The sequence below is a fragment of the Pholis gunnellus genome (genome assembly GCF_910591455.1).
Source record: "Pholis gunnellus genome assembly, chromosome: 9".
Taxonomy (NCBI): Eukaryota; Metazoa; Chordata; class Actinopteri; order Perciformes; family Pholidae; genus Pholis; species Pholis gunnellus.
In genome coordinates this window covers 18,725,414-18,741,009 of record NC_136535.1, presented here as the reverse complement: position 1 = coordinate 18,741,009, position 15,596 = coordinate 18,725,414, and the positions used below count along the sequence as shown (strand labels likewise).

The 15,596-nt window shown below is 42.5% G+C and overlaps 1 protein-coding gene across 1 annotated transcript in view; it reads right to left on the bottom strand.

Moving 5' to 3' along the window:
- dner (delta/notch-like EGF repeat containing) overlaps nucleotides 1-15,596 on the bottom strand; it is a gene marked incomplete at both ends in the record, with an annotated part of 45,003 nt that overhangs the window by 16,253 nt on the left and 13,154 nt on the right. The window contains 2 exons of the mRNA XM_079166691.1: nucleotides 2,934-3,031; nucleotides 3,135-3,503. Coding sequence (XP_079022817.1) covers nucleotides 2,934-3,031; nucleotides 3,135-3,503 — 467 coding nt within the window. The remainder of the gene's footprint in view (nucleotides 1-2,933; nucleotides 3,032-3,134; nucleotides 3,504-15,596) is intronic.

The window sequence follows — 15,596 nt, the reverse complement described above, 5'->3', positions numbered from 1 at the left end:
GGCTAATCTCACATTCTGCTGCAGCAAACTACATACTATTTTGGGTGCCCATTTATGGCTGCATGCTCAAGGGTCTCTCGTGGTTGCGGTGACTCACTCTTTCTCAAAACACCTGTTTTTTATACTGCCTGGTGACTCCTCACTCACTACTCGGTCCCCGGTCGGTTGGTGCCGTTAGTGATAACAAAGCTGAACGCATCTCCGATCCGCATCCTCTAGTCTGCGCCCACAGATAACAGCATGCGGTGCATTTAGCTAACAGAACTACCAGTACACACAGTGCTGCGTACCTCTGTGGCTCACTTTTATTGGTTTAAAATTTGGGTTAACCACTGTTGGATAACGGAACTACCAGTAACAACACTGCTGTACCTCGCCGACACCTTGGGGACTTTAATTTGTTTTTTGTTAAGATTGTATGAAGAGTCTTATACGACGACTTGCCTTTCAATTGCCTGGATTCACTGCCGCTTGTTTTTGAGTTTGAGTTTTATAATGCCTTACGGGCCATTAGTGTCTAGACGGGGGGTCACACATTTGTGAGTTGTAGTCATTCAATCACACAATACAGCAGTGGTCGTTGGCAGAGATCTACACTCTATTGAGAGCACCTTTCTAGTTGGAAAATGAAAAATCAGCACCAAACTTGCCCTGCACGCCTATATAAGAGCGATAAAATGGTAACCAATGCATCTTGAACAAGAGACAGTAAGAACATTTTCAAAAAAGGGACCTTTTAGAACCGTAAATGAGAAGACTTGACATTTCTCTTTACATGAGCCACCTTCAGAACTTCAGAAATGGCCTACTTTCGGGAACAGATCAGAATATAAAAAGGACATATTTAGGTTGTGTCCATTTTGCAAAAATGTTGAGTGAAGAGGGAGCTGAGCCTGAAGGTGAAGCTATGAGCAGTGACCGACATAATAAGATGGTGGACAGGCTACTATCAGCTGAAATGAGTTTTCCTTTGCAGGGTGTCTGGGCTCAGCTTGAGGGACAACACGGGGAGCTCAGATATCTGGGGAACTACTGCTAATTCAAGCTGAAATGAGCTATTAGTATATAATTAGTAGTTGATACATGGTAAATGGAGAATGGACTTGCATTTGTATAGCACCTGTCTATTCTTCCGACCACACAATGTTCCACCACTGGAAGATACAGTTAAATATTCATCCAAATGTAAATTAAAAATGCTCTAAAAAGATGGAGTACACCTTGAGTGGTGTAATGCAGGTAATACAGCGTCTCAGGTCTCAGAAGTGGGTCATAAAGAGATTCAAATGGAAGGTTATTAGTTGCAAAAGCTACGTAATGTTGCCAACAAAAGTTGCTGCATGAGAGGTATGCAGATAAAATGCTGTGCAAAGTAATTTCTATCGTATTTTCTTTTCATTATGGTGATTATGCAGACAACATTCTGCACAGCATGCTCTGTTGTTATTCTTGTTGATTAGGATCCAAAAAGCAGGGTTCATTTTGTAGGTTAAATACTGGGAGTTTGTGTTCTTACTCAACACCAAACTGAGAACCACTGTATCACTGACTTACTCTGGTTGAAATTGTCATGTCTGTTGTCATCTGTAACCAGTTACCTCAACTAAATTCACAAACAACTGTTTTATTCTATTCTATTATTAAAACAACAACAACATGATATCGGCCTGATATTCATGGCCTGCTCTAAATATCGGCTTCGCACATTGAATAACCCATATTGCTCAACCACTAGACCACAACAGGTGCACTTTTACACCGCTAACGTAATGCTGCATTCACAATAAAAGGGTCAGACTTTAATTACGAGCAGCGGAGACGGGAATTCAGAGATATTCGGGAATTTCTGACAGCTAAGATATCTCCGACTGGGTGAAAAGAGCTACATTAGAGTCAACATGAGGTGAACTTAATAAACTGGAGGTCAACAAGATTCTCAGTTGGTGTTGACATTAAGAAAGGTCCTGCACAGCCACACAGGTGTTTTCACATATTCTGGCTGATTACACCTCTGCTCTGGTTGGAGTCAATTATTCCACATGATAATAGAAACAATTAACGTGTAACACCCAGCGCAGGAGTAAGACAAATAACAGGAGAGACCATTAAGCACAGTCTGTACACACCGACCCAGTCCTGAGAAGTGGTCCAATTAATTAAGCGTAAGTGAAATCACCTGTGTGAGAGGACTAATGGGGTTTAGGGCCTTTAAGTACCAAATATCCACTTCCTGATTGATGTACACTTTTTGTCGTTGATTATTTACTTATTGTTTTGGCTCTGGGTTGCTTTTGGAATCGACTGTAATTACTGTTTATCCAAAGGCGTAAGCTACAGGCTGTCACTCAGAGGCATCTTTCATGTTTACAGGGAGCGAGTATTGGAAACACAAAAGATCATTTTTTGGTGGACTACTCTTTTTAGGCAAAATTGCATTACCATCTAGACAGAGTGGGAAACTGCTCCCTGGGCCCTCTCGTGGCAATTGGTTTGTGGTTATTTGAGTAATTGCACATTTGCCAGGGATCAAATACCACTAAAACACAAACAAAGTCAAATAAGTAAAAGGATAGACCCTGTGTCATATTAAAGTACCAACCACTGTATTACATTAGTTGGTAGTATGCTTACATGGTGTTTATTCCTCTACGAGTTTAATCAAATTACTATTACAATCATAGTATACATAGGATAGTATTTAACCATTGCAATATTAGTTAGTTTCTGGGTCGCAGGGTAAAATATGATGAAGCTGCCAACTACAGATGGGTAGTTAAAGGCAACAGGATAGATAGTGTACAATGCAAAGAAAGTAGGAGAAACTGGGCATTATTAGGGGGCCCACAGCAACATTTGGCCCCGGACGCCCCTGGCTAGTTAATCTGGCCCTGCTTTAAGAGGAGAGCAGTCAGTCATAAAACTCTTACTCTTACTTTACAGCTGTTTCTTCGGGCACTTCCAGAGACAGAGTCAGGGTTCCTGAGGTCAGCTCACACAGCTCAGGACTCACACAGTGCAGACCCTCCGTCACCTGAAGCACACACACGCACACACACACACACACACACAACATATGTTATGCATTTTATAAATAAACCCACAGGAGCTTAAATTGAGCGTGGAAGTTATCTCACTCTGTCTGCCTCCCACGGCACCACCAGCAGCCTCTGCCCGGGTTTGGGTTGCCATGGCTGCAGGGTGGGGGGTGGCGGCGTTGTGGTGGAGGGGATGGTGGAGGGGATGGTGGAGGGGATGGTGGTTGGCTGTGGCGGCTGAGTGGCGGCCGTGGTGGTGGAGGCGACGGGGGTGGCCAGTTCAGGCGCGGAGGGGGTGGCGGGTTCCCACTCGGCAGCCGGCAGGTCCAAAAGGATCTGATCACACCGCTCCCCCTCGTAGCCTTCGGTGCACTCGCAGGTGTAGGCCGGTTCCCCCTCCTCCCCGCCGTCGCTACGGCTGCAGTTTCCATGGAGACAGGGGCTGCTGGCGCACGGGTCTGTGAAAAACTGAAAGAAGCGAGAAAATAAATAAAAACAGGAAGAGGCGGAACAAAATAACATTATCGTCCAACTGTGTTTTTCCACCTCTGTCATTCCATACGGGTCTCTTTTTGACACAATGAAAGCCCAAAATGTGAGCATCCAGCTTCATTTTAAATGGGTCAAGGAGTGGAGTCATTAAAACACTGGAGAACAAGAACGTGCAGTCATCACTACTCAGCTGCTTCTTTTATTGCTGTCTGACTCAGCTTCCTTCTTTACACCACTCATTTATTTATTGTATTACATTTTGTCTCCGTGTTACTGATAAATTGTTGCAGGTGTGCACTTCTTCCATTTTCACACACACACACACACACATACACACACACACACACACACACATACACACACACACACTTTGTCCCCAAACAAGGTTTTCCCTCGTCATGCAGCAATGAAAAAAATGCATCCTGACAGCCTCCTTCATGCTGGTTTCTACCCCCTCCATCAATAATTGATCATATTAGCAGGTGAAAAAGGACGAAGCCTAGATCATGAAGCTTACTGCCTGACACTGTGTTGCCTTTCGCTTGGTTTTCAGAGCTTTCTTAGGCTTAAGAGCGTCTATAATCCTGTTGCCTCTCCTCTCTTTTTTTTTTAGCAAATTCACCCAGAATCACTCAGGTATCTGCAGCTCCAGCTGTCTGATTTAAACGTGTTCAGATAACAGTTTTAATAAAAGCCCAGAGTAAAGAGAGGGGGTGAACAGAAGGATGGTATTGATGCGTGTACCAAATCATCCAGATATAGATGTGCATGTGAATGTGCGTGTGTCTGAGAGAAACAGTGAGAGGCAGCACAACAGAGCGTCGTTAACAGTCAGCCCTCTCCACGACCGAGTAACAGCTCATTAGTGCTAATCTCTCTCAGGTTTTCACTCGTGATGCCTCTATCAAACATTGTCTTTGCTCCGAAGCACAGCAGTCCCAACCGTCCCAGCACGCCACTCTCTCATGGTCTTTACACAGTCTGCTGCTCTTATCTCCTCTCTAACGGCACCAGGGATTGAGTTTATCAACCTTTAGAGGACGGCGGCGCTGGCTCGTCTGGGTTAAAGGACACATTAGAGTCCAAGCTCATGAGCTTTTTCATCTGTTGCTGTTGATTTCTCCTCCATCCAGACTGAACAGAATGTCCTCCAACACAGCGGGACTTATATATATATACACACACACTGTATAGTTATGGGAATAGTATGATCTCAAATAGCTTTTACATACATTAGCAGATAATATTTCCTTTCTTGTGCTTACTAGCGAATGCAATCAAGTCAGAAAATAGTGTGCAATATGTCTGATTATCGTTTAAGCTGTTTTTCACGTACACACGTTGGCCCCAGCACTTCAATTGTGAAAGTCTTACACGTGCTCTCTAGTCTCACCTGTCAAGGCATGACAATTTACACTTTCCTCACTCCTATTGGTACAATATATCGAGATTGGTGACTCACATAATCCCCAGGTTATAGCTATTCAGTGTATATGTCGGCCATTTTCTATGGGGCCATTAGCATTCATGCACTTAGTTACGGACTGTCCTCCTGCACGATGTTGCTTCTTATTCTCTGGCCCCAAACGGCTCACGTGCCCTGGGCTCTGGCAAACCATGCGAATCAATGTCCTCTAAGCAGCTGATTATAACTCACATTAGTCCCTTTATCTATATACCCACATGAACCAACAGACTGAACAAAGACATTCTCTTGGGCCAAATGAATTGCTTCTCAAGGTGCTGTGATCTAGAGTATTTGCTAATTTGGGATGTTCACCCTGAGCAGGAAGGATCGATACAGCCGGATGGACGGAAACAGCAACGCACTTAAGCCATTGGTATCATCAATTTAAACATGTAGGAAGCTTAGTGAAGAAGACTGGCAGAAGTGTCCTTGAGCAGGTCATTACAGTAAATCCCAACCAGCTAAGCAGATCTGAAGCTGCCCTCTGACCTCAGAGAGTTAAAAGAGAATTTCTCCACATATATTAATACATGTTTCAAAACCGCCTGCTAGCTTCCTCATACCAATTTTTCCAGAGGGTGAGTTGAGTTTGATCTCATGATATTACAAAGTGCATGGTGATGATAAACATGTGATGCAGTGAGGAAAAACAAAGCAGTATTTCAGAATGTATCCATTACTCAGTGATTTTACAAACTGTTGTTGCTGCTGCCAACGTTTCAAGAACTCAGAAAAACACATTTGTTTGTATCCGGACCATGACTGTGTAGCATGTAATCCTTCAAGTACAGCTAAAGGAAAAACAATAGCTGGAGTTGTGAGGGTTTTCCCGTGTGTTTCAGCCCAGCCGTCATAACTGGTCAGTTATTTGGTGGAGGAGGCTGCATTGGGAATGTTAAAAGTTTTCCATCATCATTTCAATGGATTGCATATGGGGCCAAATGACAAGGGTGCCCACATACTTTTTGGATGGGTGTGTTTGTCACGGTTTGGGCTCAAGGAAGATCTTAATGTCACAGTAAAACAATGATATTTTAGACAATAGTCTTTTCTTTTACCCCATGCACAAAGCAAGATGAGGAAAATGTTGTCCCTATTTGGTGTAGAAGAAAGTGACTGACCTACACACAAAGCCCTGACCTCAACTCCATCCAACACTTTTGGGATAAACTAGAACAACGATTGAGAGCCAGACTTTATCCAACAAAGTGTCACTAAATGCTCTTATGGCTTAATGGGAGCAAAACCCTTTCAAAGAAGGTGCATTGTGTGCACATTCAACACCTAGTTTCGCACAGGTGGACGAAGATAATTTAGAGTGGCTATTACCAATAATACTGCACCAAACCCGCCCAGCAGCAAACAGCAAAAAGACACAGTTAGCGACTAGCTGGTCAACTTTGTGGAGCGTTTAGCAGCTAAAGAGACAAAAAGCAGAGCTAAAAGGAGAGTTCCTATCGGACTTACATTCGCATGGTGGCCAGAAACTCCAAATAAACGATGTTTCTTTAAACTGCTGGATTTAAACTGTTTCCTAAGTTTCTTACATCGACTTACAAGGTGATGACATGTCAGGGTTTACACTTGTTTCTGTTTCCTCCAACGTCGTCACAGCTGCATATTAATGGCTATGCTTTTGGAGTAAGTTAGTCAGCAATAACACATGGGAACAATGTTTGAGAACTTTCTTTTACCATAGTAGAGAGTTTTGCTCTGAACGGGCAGACCCTGACGGAGCTGCAGCCGTTCCATAACAGCAGTTAACTGAGCGCTCCATTTCACCAGTTTATCAGCCACTTACTGTTTATGGGAGACTCATTTCAGCGGTAGATCATAATACTGCAGGGGTTCACTTTAACGGCCAGACCGTTCGGCTAATCGCACACATGCAATTAGTCGGAAGGGCAGCGATGACTCACGCCGCACACGAAAATAAAAATGTGCACGTGACGAAAATCACAAAGTTCCACACACTAAGGGCTGAAAGACTGTCCGAAAATAACGGATTAAATAAATGGCTTTTCAGTATCGGTCTGCACAAGAGCACTCGAATACACACATGAGCACAGGGGTGAAAGGGCGAGAAGCTGATTTGGTCACTCAGCATGTTGTCTGAAATTGTTCTACAGCCCCTTTATAACCATCAAGATGTGTTGCCATGGCTACAGTAGCTAGGTCACGTGAGCGCAATTAGCAAACAGTACTATACGCATTGTGTGTGTGTGTGTGTGTGTGTTTATTTCATGCCCCCACCGCATCAGTTCCAGGCACACACACACACACACATACGCACACTTTGTATCAATATTTGCCCAAAGAGTCTCATCAGGCTGCAGAGAGACAATCCATTTTATAATCCACTTACTGCCTCATCTGGGCTGTTTATCACCATTTGCCTCCCTCTGTCAGAGTGGTAACACCCCCACTGTGGAGAATAGATACAGATAGCGTTGGCTTAATCCTTCACTCATGAAAACACTCGCTCACAAATGAGGAAAATATCTCCGCAGCAGCTCAGTGAAGGATACATTTGTCTTGTTAATAGTCCCTCCTGAGATAAGGGGACACAGAGTGGTTCTCGGTAACATTGTGTCCGGACGAGTGCACTTGCTGTACTGTAGGTGATGCCACAGTGCATCTGAATGGCAGCTTGAGAATGAGCGAACACTTAACGAGATAGATCTTCAAGAATAGTGTCGATTGTTCAAAGTGAATATGGTGTTAGGCATTTAACTTTGCCTTGAGAAAGCTTTTCAAACAGTTTGCAGTTTGAGTATTCGACCAGAACTGTTGCTTCAGCTACCCGCAGATCGCATTTTCCTTTATCGGACCATCTCCAACAGCAAAACTAAGTGAGAACGTCTCTCTAACATACGCTGAGGCTATAAACCCCAAAGAACCCACTGCGAGCCAGTCTTCTTTCTCCCACCTTCTATATATATACACATACTTTATATGACAGAATGACTTGACACTGATAAGAGCAGAAGTAATTCCTTTAAACAGCCTTTCTCATTATTAAGATGACTCCAGGGCATGACCAGAATCAGAAATTCATTATTGATCCCCGGGGGTTCGTATGATGGGGAATAGTTTGCAGTTGCCAAAGTTGACCAAAGATTCAAACCTCTCATTGTATCTGAACAACTGTGGTTTATAACATATTACATTTTATCTAATGTGAGTGCTTGAATACTTCACTTGATGCCATTTGAAAATGAAGAATCATTACTTTCCGGTGCCAGCGTTAAGGTTATGATACTGCAGTCTGACTATCAGCAGAAACTTAATGTGACGTGTTGACAATGGTCTTATATTGCATGTTTTAATAATGAGAGATAGTTAAAAATGTATGCGTCTGATCTAGATCCTTCTTTCTAAGACCGAGCGTGTATTTGTCAAAGCATTCACGGTTTGCTGAATTCAAGGCTACAGCGAGAAACTGGAGCATCTCTCTGCACTGCGTAATCTCAGAGGAGCAGAACAAATATGAGAAAATATACGGTTGGAGGGGAAAAGTACAATCTTGCAACACGAAGGCCATGTACTTTACAACACACACAGCTATAACAACATTATTCTCCACAGATTGACAGCTGTGAAACACACTGCATCACCAGTGTTAGGGAATCACAAACAGAACTATGTGACTGTAACAGGAACAAATACCGTGTGATTATATAATCAATCACACAGCAATTAGCTAGATGAACCGAATTAAACTTTCATATAGCCAGCAGCAATTTCTATCTTGAATGTGCAGGACGTAATGAGCACCCGCAATCCAGCTAAAACAAAATATTTAATTCATGATGGTGACAAAATAATACTTTAAAATCATCCCTCAATAGAGTCATTTTCCCCCGCAGTAGTCTCTCCAGTCTGCTGAGGATGGCTGAGGCCTGGGATGTGATCTGATTATATAAAGAACCCCCAAAAAAGATCCAGAAAAGCATTAAAAATTGCCACCGGTACATAATTAACTGAACTAATCAAGTGGAAAATATGCTACTGTGGAAATATTACCTTTAATATAGCCGCAGGAATGTATGGAAGTACAGTACACAACTTTTGGGTCCAGACAGTACAAGTCCCCCAATGCATTCCTGATTTATGAGGAGGGAGACTCAGGGATTCAAACCCAACCGAGCAGGAGCAGTGCACCGAATGAAGCATAAAACAAAACAAATAAAGCGAAGAGTAAGGACTCTACAAAGCAGAGAACTGGTCCACACGGTAGGTGATGAAGAGTAAGGACTCTACAAAGCAGAGAACTGGTCCAGACGGTAGGTGATGAAGAGTAAGGACTCTACAAAGCAGAGAACTGGTCCAGACGGTAGGTGATGAAGAGTAAGGACTCTACAAAGCAGAGAACTGGTCCAGACGGTAGGTGATGAAGAGTAAGGACTCTACAAAGCAGAGAACTGGTCCACACGGTAGGTGATGAAGAGTAAGGACTCTACAAAGCAGAGAACTGGTCCAGACGGTAGGTGATGAAGAGTAAGGACTCTACAAAGCAGAGAACTGGTCCAGACGGTAGGTGATGAAGAGTAAGGACTCTACAAAGCAGAGAACTGGTCCAGACGGTAGGTGATGAAGAGTAAGGACTCTACAAAGCAGAGAACTGGTCCACACGGTAGGTGATGAAGAGTAAGGACTCTACAAAGCAGAGAACTGGCTCAGACGGTAGGTGATGAAGAGTAAGGACTCTACAAAGCAGAGAACTGGCTCAGACGGTAGGTGATGAAGAGTAAGGACTCTACAAAGCAGAGAACTGGCTCAGACGGTAGGTGATGAAGAGTAAGGACTCTACAAAGCAGAGAACTGGTCCAGACGGTAGGTGAGGAAGAGTAAGGACTCTACAAAGCAGAGAACTGGTCCACACGGTAGGTGATGAAGAGTAAGGACTCTACAAAGCAGAGAACTGGCTCAGACGGTAGGTGATGAAGAGTAAGGACTCTACAAAGCAGAGAACTGGCTCAGACGGTAGGTGATGAAGAGTAAGGACTCTACAAAGCAGAGAACTGGCTCAGACGGTAGGTGATGAAGAGTAAGGACTCTACAAAGCAGAGAACTGGCTCAGACGGTAGGTGAGGAAGAGTAAGGACTCTACTAAGCAGAGAACTGGTCCACACAGTAGGTGATGAAGAGCGAGGACTCTACAAAGCAGAGAACTGGTTCAGACGGTAGGTGATGAAGAGTAAGGACTCTACAAAGCAGAGAACTGGTCCAGACGGTAGGTGATGAAGAGCGAGGACTCTACAAAGCAGAGAACTGGTCCACACGGTAGGTGATGAGCAAATACAGGTCTGGATACCAAACAGTTTACACCCAATAAGGAAGTTTTAACAAATGATGAGACATATCGGGCTCTGTGAGTACTACAAACAAGGAATGCAAATGCAAAAAGGAACAATAAAGTGAAGAAACTGTTTAATATGGATTTGTCCTGTAGACAGTCAAATGGCAATAAGCTCGTCAAAGGAACAATGCCTGTTCTCACATCATGATGCAAGACTGTGGCAAACATTTCTGTCCCTGTTCACAGGCCGATGGATGCAAGCGGATCAACATTTTTGCAAGTCTAATCTCTGCTCCTTTTCATAATACAAGAGGCTGATGGAAACCCAGCTGAGTAACTGCCCAAGTGTCAAATAAAATTGAAAGACCAAGTCGCAGCCACTGAATATTTTAGGTATGAATTTGGCTGGTGGCAGGTTTTAATTTCAAACCCTAAGAAGACCGTTGCTGAGAAGACTGTACAAAGGAAAAATATGAACAAATACATGTTGATAAAATCTGCATGTTTTGCCTAATAAATTGATAGTCATGAATTGTTAGGATAGACAGAAGACAATCTTTATTCACTGTCACAGTCATTACAAATGAAAAGCAGCATGTGTATACATTCAGTATCCTTCAGTAGTTAGTGTAGTATAGTATAGTGCTAACACTGCTATACTAACATGGTATGCTCCACAGGTTGTTACGTAGAAACATAACATTTTAGAAATGTACATCTCCTTTTAAACTCTCCGGGTAACGAGTATCACTATTACACGACTAGCTAGAAATCTACATAAGCAGCCTGAAAATGGAAGAAGATCTGAAACGATTGCATGAGAGTCTATTATGGAATCTATTATGCTACACTACGATTGGCCAGGTCTGCGTTTGAGAGGCGGGACTTAGCAAAGGGTCAAATATGATTGTGAGTGTGAATGTTAAATAAGTTTCGCTTTTTTTTTTTCATTTTCAATTCAGAAATGTTTTTGCTTCCCTCACGCATACGACCTCATCAACTCAATCGTATTCAAAGACAGGTTAATGTGCTGTCTTGAGCTTCTGGTTTAGCATTCAAAGCAATATCCTGTCAGTATCCCAGGCAGACATTACTGTTGTTACGGTTTATTACACCCGTCAGTCAGAAAACCACCAAGCATGAAACCCCTCATGATCCAAACTCGTCATTCTGCTGTCAGCTCAGACACAACTTAAAGACACCACTTTACTCAGCCTGAGACCTTTTCCTATTTCTGTCACAGCCATTAATGGAGGATCAGTTGATTGTTGGGATGTACTTGTCAGAATGTTGTTATCATTACTTGGGACCTTTTACAATGTTCATGTATTTGAGCCTTTTTTCTGTCACAGTCATTGAAACGGAGACAGACAACCTCATCTTTCCATACCGTGAAAACAAAACAACATTCTAATCTTTTCAGAGTGAAGCTGAATATTGGTGTTCTTATCTTGGGACTCAGGCTCATTAAAATATATTAATGCTCTTGTCATATAAAAGCACCAACAGCAACAGATCTATTTTAGGGACTGCGCCTTAGATTTAAGAAACACAACAGTGTTAAATGTCCTCAGGCTTTTGCCTGTTTGGTGCAAAGCAGACAGACGTGGATCAAACATTAACTGAGAAGAGACTGACAGCTGTCGGGTTGTGTGAAGAGCTGAGGTAGAAACAAGGCTGCTCAGATAAAATAAAGAACCAAAGTACCTTAATAAATAGATATTCTAACACAAAACCCGTTCACAAGCAGTGTGTAATGAATGAGATCAGGAGAAACGCCAATAATCCCATTTGGGAAAGCAGGAATGGAGATAGAAATGTTTCTGTTGTCTTGTCAGCATTATTTGTAATATTAGGATATTGTGAAATCAAATGTAGCCAAATATCTATATTTTCTTTCGAGAAGGAAATTTGGTTTTTCTGTACATCTTCACTTGTATGCGGTTTCAAGAGGCTGCAGTCTTCTCTAGCTCGTTTCAACGTGTATATCAGGTTTTGGACATTTTGGGTGTTCAGATAAACTTAGATGAAGAGTGTCAGCAGTCAGTGCTGCTATCTGCCAGATGATTGAGGAGTCTCAGCCAGAGCTGAAGCAGGAAGAGGTGGTGATCTCACTGAATGCATCTGGAAGCAACAATGGATTTTATGACTACTTGTAAATCAAACTGACAAATCCACAGATAATTGTAGTTCCCCGTAGCTATGTGAAGCAATGGCGCCGTTTGCTGAGACGACCATCAGAAAAACTTATTTCAAGCTTTAAACCTTCATAAACCTTTCACCTGTTAGCAAACAGCCTGTTTTCACACCCAGCAGATATACGGTGCAGCATTAACATTCGTTTGGAGGTGTATTTTTAGCAACTTAATGAATGTAAATCCAATATTCACTCTCCTTTGAGCTCTGTCTCTACCAACCATATATCTGTAGCTAAATGCTATGCTATGGTCTCCAGCTAGTTGCTAACTGTGTCTGTCTGTAGTTTGGTGTGGAAAACAAAACAAATAGCTGAAAGAACCTAAAAACTATTTTGATTATGGTTTCTTTAACAATCTTGATTTAAAAAATGCCTTTTTTCTTTTTTTTAAACCATCCATCCTTTCCAGATATACAACGATGGTAAAAATATTACATTGCTTAATATGACCAACAAACCAGCACTGGAAAAAAAAAGGCCACTTTAAAAAATAATAGGACAAAAAAACAATGATTACGAGGTATTTTTGCTTGTAAAATATGAGCCAAATATGCCAATGAAACAAATATTTGTTATGTTATGTGTTATGAGTGTTATACTTGGTAAGATTTAGCTTTTTCTGCAGTGAAACTCCCATAAAGTTTGTGCAGCCCTTCAGGCAGCCTCATAAAATACATTATTACTCACAGCAATGCCTTGGGGAGCACCGAATGAGAAAGATGGATTTCACTCATTCACTCACTCCTATGAGCTGCCCGGTGATACCACTAAACAGCCTCGCTCGGGGGTACTTAAAGTACACACTAACTGCATCTGGAGGAAGAATTTACATCCTTAAAACAGATTTCCCAGTAACATTTCTTTGATAAAGTGGCTATATAGCTGTCCTCATTACCGCATGGGACTGGGCCATGTGACAGCACACTTATCGATGAGTTGCCATCCCTCCGACAGCAACAGAGACCGAAGACGAGCAAGGACACAATACTTGTTCATTATCATCTGCTAAATATGAAACCATGCAGGCGTTCACTCCCTACCGCCAAAAAAAAGGAGAAATAATTGTTCTCCAAAAATAATTTGGCTCCCAGAATTGTATTGTCCTCTAGCACATTAGGCCTTCATTGTCCTAAATGATATCGCAAACCGTTGTGGGATAAAGACTCCTCAATCTGCAACCATCTGCTTCATATTCATCCAAGTTGTTGCAGCATCCAATAACACGGGATGCTTTCGTGGTGGCCAGAAAGTGTGTTTTTGTCAGGCGAGCCTTTAATGTTATCTATTTCTGCACATCAAAGCGTCCGCCATCCCTCCCTCTCTCCCAAAATTCCCCATCACTTCCTGGCCCAGTGGCTTCAAAGAGCAACTCCTCTTTCAAAATGTGGATCCATGAAGCCGACACGAACGTGGCCGACACCTCGATAGATTTTTGATCTCGCCTTGATGCCTAAATAAATGTAAATGGAGAAGCAGTGGAAGTAAAAACATGCTAATGAGGTGAGACTGCCCTTCGTGCTCATAATTTCCCATCTAAATAATATAATACATATCCTACGCATCTTTACTTCGTTATTATCTTATTTTATTGGAGCTTCATTTTGTCTGTCACTCAAAAGCCAACGCGCAGCAGGAGGACACTTAGTTTGCTCCACAAGGGTCCTCGTGCTGTCATCAAACAAATGACATGTAATAACCTCCCGTGATTGCTCAATATCCTCCCTCAAAAGACATTTACCTCTCAACTCTGCCAAATAAATAGACAGAAAGATAAGGGGGTTTGGAGGAGAGGAGTAAGGAGAGAGGAGAGGCGCTGCGAGGCTCTATTTATACCCATCGGGGCTGCAGGGTACTTGAACGCCTCTTCTCGACGGCTGGGACGCAGTCGTCTGTCTTCTTATCCTATCAGACGGGGACTATAATGGATCAGGAGCTTTCAGGCTCTTTGTGAATTTACCAGAAACTCGGAGCAGATGCACTGACAGATAGATGGGTTTTTTGTTTGTTTGTTTGGTATTACACCATGCAGCTTTTCACATTACAATGACAACTAGTCTGTCTGCTCGATACTTCACAACACTGCAGTTATTCTTGATTAGCTGCGAATATCGACTCTCTGTCAGTGTGGAGACGACAGTATTTTTAGCTGTCACGAGTAGAACAGACTGCGTCACTTGAAATATTAGGCCGAGTGAAATATTCCGTCTCTCTTCAGATTATTCCTACTCTAAATGTAGCTCGCAGCAGGGCACGTAATTTGAAAAATGACATTTTGGATCGCTAACCGGCCTTAACGAAGACTGATCTTGCTAGCTGTCCAGTTTTAGTTCACAGTTAAAAAACAAAACATAAGTGAGCTAATATGGCTTAAATTAAACACATGGCAATGTTAAAAAGAAAGCACACAATTATTCAACAGTGTCACGTGATTTGCTGCATTTTTATTCATAGCACTGTATCATCCCTCATCTCCTGGCTTCACTGCAGGTTAATATTGAACAGTATGCAGGTTAATGTGGGCCATAGCCAACGGCAAAAACAAAGCAGCTAACTGTGCGGTTCATGCTCTGAACTAGCCTCTAGACTCCTACACAGGAAAAAAAAAACAATCCCTCCAAGTCTGTAGAAATCACACGTACGCCATCTCACTGACTGGCTTCATGCAACATGTTCACTGACACCCTGGAAATCTCAATAACTGCACTTTTTCCTGCGCAGCTCTTTGACAGAAGTAACATATCTGAACACAGTGACATGCAGAACTTAACAGTAACTTTTAACATGTCATGCAGCTCATTTTATTCGTTAAATACCCGAGGCTTGGTCAGTGGCCCCAAGCTTCAAATTATGACTCTCTGGGTATCCTTTTCGTGTTTGGACGCGTCGGGGATGTCGTGTCAGTTTCCACTTGTTACATACAAAGTGTCTTTTCTAAAATGAACTACCGCTTTCACAGGAAGTTAGGTTGAAGCAACAACACCACTCAGTCTGTCAAGTTAACGTCAACCACGGTCTTTTCCTACACCTAACAAAGAAGTTACGTGACAACCGAAAATGTACTTTTGGTCACTGATCTCCGAGACAAATGTCCATTGTTTGTTC